Genomic DNA, 3,277 nt, shown 5'->3' with positions numbered 1-3,277 from the left:
TTCACACGAATTCAACCCAAAATCCAGAAGCGGCACTAACTTCAAGCTTTCATTTTTTGCAGAGTGCTGATCAAGGCGAGGACGGGGTAACGAAGGCACCGCTCACCGGAATACCGCAGGTCGATTACGTGTGGGACCCGAACTTACCACGGGAACTGCGAGGGTAAGCGTCCCCACCCTATCCACCACCTAACCGTTCGTTTCTTCTCATCAATCTCCCCATTCTGTGCGCTCTCTGCAGGTTCAATTTGTCCAACTACCCCTTCCTGGACTCGGTCCCGGCGGAGGAGGACATCGGTTTCACGTGCGATCCGAAGCTGCACGATGGGTTCTACGCCTCGATCAAGTACAACTGTCAGGTAAGTGGCCGTGCTAGACGGCCATCAGACACTCAGACTCTAATCGAATCGTTACACACGTCCCCTCACAGCTGTACCATCACTGCATCCACGGAATGCGGTACGACTTTCTGTGCGCCAACTACACGGCCTTCGACCAGAAGACCTTCATCTGCCATTTCGCGTCGGAAGTGGACTGCAAGAACTCGCCCAAATACTGGTTCCGGTACTGATTCTGCGCCTCTTCTTCCCTACTGCTCACTGACTAATCTCTCTCTCTCTCCCTCTCGTGTACACAGAAACGAGCCGCTGTATAAGGCGACGACGACGACCACGGTGAAGCCACCGCCGACGACGTCGACGACGGCCGCTCCGACGACGGTGCCGTCGAGACCGAAGCCGCTGCGGAAACCGGTACGCAGGAGGCGCCCGCAAGTCGACTACTACTACTACGATGAGGAGTACGAAGACGACTACTACGAAGAGCGTCAGCGGCGCCGCAAGAACCGGCCGCGAAATCGGCGGCCAATCTACGACGACGAGTACGAGGAGGAGGACCGGTTCGAGCGACCGGTCCGGCCGGCGGTGGATCGATACCGGGAGCGTGACCGGGACCGGCTCGAAGACGAGGACGATTACGATGACCGGCGGACGCCGGCGGTCGATCGACGGCCAGTGAAGACGCGCATGCGGAACGGCGAACGGCGTCCGGTTCCGGTCGATGACGAGCGGCGGTACTACGGGGAGGAGCGACGCCGCCGGCCGTCGGCGGCCGACGATCGCCGAAGGCCGATCGTGGAGGAGGAGGAGAAACCGCTACGACCGGAGCGGCGCCGTGTACCGGCCGTCGGGCACGGGCGTGAAGTCGATCGGAAGCCGGCCAAGCGGCCACTCTACGAAGAGGACGAAGAGGACGACTACGATCCGCCGGCGTACGGCGAGGGTCGGCGTAGAGGATCGTCGGAGAAGGGTCGGCAACAGCAGCAGCAGCAGAATGACGTCGTCACGGTGAAGCCGGCCGGAGGCAGTATCTACGGCAGGCCCCGTGCGGCTCCACGCGTTAATCGGCCCGTCCCGCTGGCCGAGAAAAGCAAGTATGCGTACGGTGCCGGGGAAGGAGCGGGACCTACGAAAGGATTCACGAAGACATCCACAACGCCTCCTCCGCCACCAGCACCGGTAGTTCAGTCCGATCCGGAGTACTACGACGAGTACGAGGAGGTGGAACAGCCCCGGAGGGAGACAAGCGTTGACAAGCGCAAGGCAGGATCGAGCGAGTACGGGGAGGGAGGACAGACGGCGGTCGGACGGAAACCGCGCCCGAGTGCGTCGTCGGACGTGGTGTACTACGATGACGTCATTATCGCCAAGGAGGACCTCCCGCTCCGGTCGGTGCCGGGAAACGTGCGGAAGCCGGAGCAATCCGAGCGCATCAACAGCCGGGACAATTCCGAGCTGGCGACCGGCAGTAATCGGGGGTACGGGACCGGGGAGAAGACCCGCGCAAGCCAGTCCCTGCCGAAACAACAAACATCCGCACGCGACGAGCAGGTGGACGAGCGAGACGGTGACGAGTACGACGCGGTACCCGCCGTCGGCCGGCTAGCGGCGCGACCCGCTCCGGCCACCAATCTGTATGCCAACTTTAAGAACAAAAAGCAACCTCCACCTGCGCCGCCACAGCCCGTGGAAAGTTCCCGGCCACCGGTGCACCGGTCCACCAAGCGGCCATTTCTACCGAGCCGGGGTGGCAACCCGTACCTAGCGCGCGGTCTGCAACCGGTCGGCGTTGGGGCGAAACAACCAACCCCGGCTAAGCCGGCCGGTGAGCCCGAGAAGCCGGCCCCGTTCCGCATTGACGTCGAGGGCAGCTCCACCACGGTCGCTCCACCGAAGCCCAGGGCTGGCCAACCGGAGGAAGCGCCATCGTCGCCGCAACCACCACCGGAAGTGGTGAACGTTAAGACGCTCGACCAGCTGTATGACGACGAGTTCGATGTGACGCTCAACGACGCACTCAATCCGACGCTGAAGCCCCTGACACGCAGTGCCCCGCAGAACTTCTTCCGCAACCGGTACGTCCACCAGCCGGACCAGTCGGAGTTTGTGCCGTTCGAGCCGAGCTACGCGCCGTCCGAGTTTCGCCGAACCGCCGTCCGGCCACCGTCCGTCCAGCTCTACCACAACACGCCATCGGTGGCACTCGTCGGGACCCCGGCCCGCCAGCGGTACGATCCATACGCTGCCTACCAATACTGAACAGCCACATAGGCCGCCACCGCCGGCCTCACAGAGTTGAGTTAATTTATTTTTGAAACCCACAAAAATCCGGCATCCCTGACAGAGGGCGGGCGCTTTGGGGGACGTTTTTCGAAAAAACCGAAAACAAAAAGTTGAAACAGGCGAAGAGCGATTTGTAAATACTTAGGACGCGAGTGAGTGAGACGAGCGAAGGGAGAGAGCGAGAGAGAGAGAGAGAGAGAGAGAGAGAGCGAGTGAAAGATAGAGCGCCCGACACCGCCAGACAAAGCTGTGGCAATACTCAAAACATCAAAAACGGTGATAATGTAACAAAACACGACTATAAAGGAACGCCTTTAGTCTGGTAGACAGGTGTTACAGGAAAATAGAAGAAAAAGTGTAAAGAAAGTGGGAGAGAGAGAGAGAAGTAAAAAAAGAACACCGCGGTGAGTGGTGGAAAAAGGAAACCTTAAATGTTTTGATCAAGTATAAAAGTAGAAAGCTAGAGAGTAAAACACTAAACACTGAACGCTTGGTCACAAAGGTACCACTGTGCGGAAAGAATCTATATTTTTTTCAATTTAAAAAGCAACAAAAACAAAACAAAAACAAAACAAAAATATACAACCCCAAGCATAGAAAGAGCGAGAGAATGAAGAAAATAAAATTTTCTTTTCATAAAAAAACCAATAAAAGTA

At 58.1% G+C, this 3,277-nt stretch overlaps 1 protein-coding gene across 1 annotated transcript in view; it reads left to right on the top strand.

Moving 5' to 3' along the window:
• The window catches only part of LOC131205479 (uncharacterized), a 12,485-nt gene extending 9,208 nt beyond the window's left edge, over positions 1-3,277 (top strand). Inside the window, exons 3-6 of the mRNA XM_058197592.1 lie at positions 63-163; positions 242-359; positions 431-564; positions 638-3,277. Of these exons, the coding sequence (XP_058053575.1) occupies positions 63-163; positions 242-359; positions 431-564; positions 638-2,597 (2,313 nt within the window). The 3' untranslated portion in view covers positions 2,598-3,277. The remainder of the gene's footprint in view (positions 1-62; positions 164-241; positions 360-430; positions 565-637) is intronic.

The sequence above is a fragment of the Anopheles bellator genome, chromosome 1 (genome assembly GCF_943735745.2).
Source record: "Anopheles bellator chromosome 1, idAnoBellAS_SP24_06.2, whole genome shotgun sequence".
In the NCBI taxonomy this organism is placed as follows: domain Eukaryota; kingdom Metazoa; phylum Arthropoda; class Insecta; order Diptera; family Culicidae; genus Anopheles; species Anopheles bellator.
This window is presented reverse-complemented; position numbering and strand designations above follow the sequence as displayed.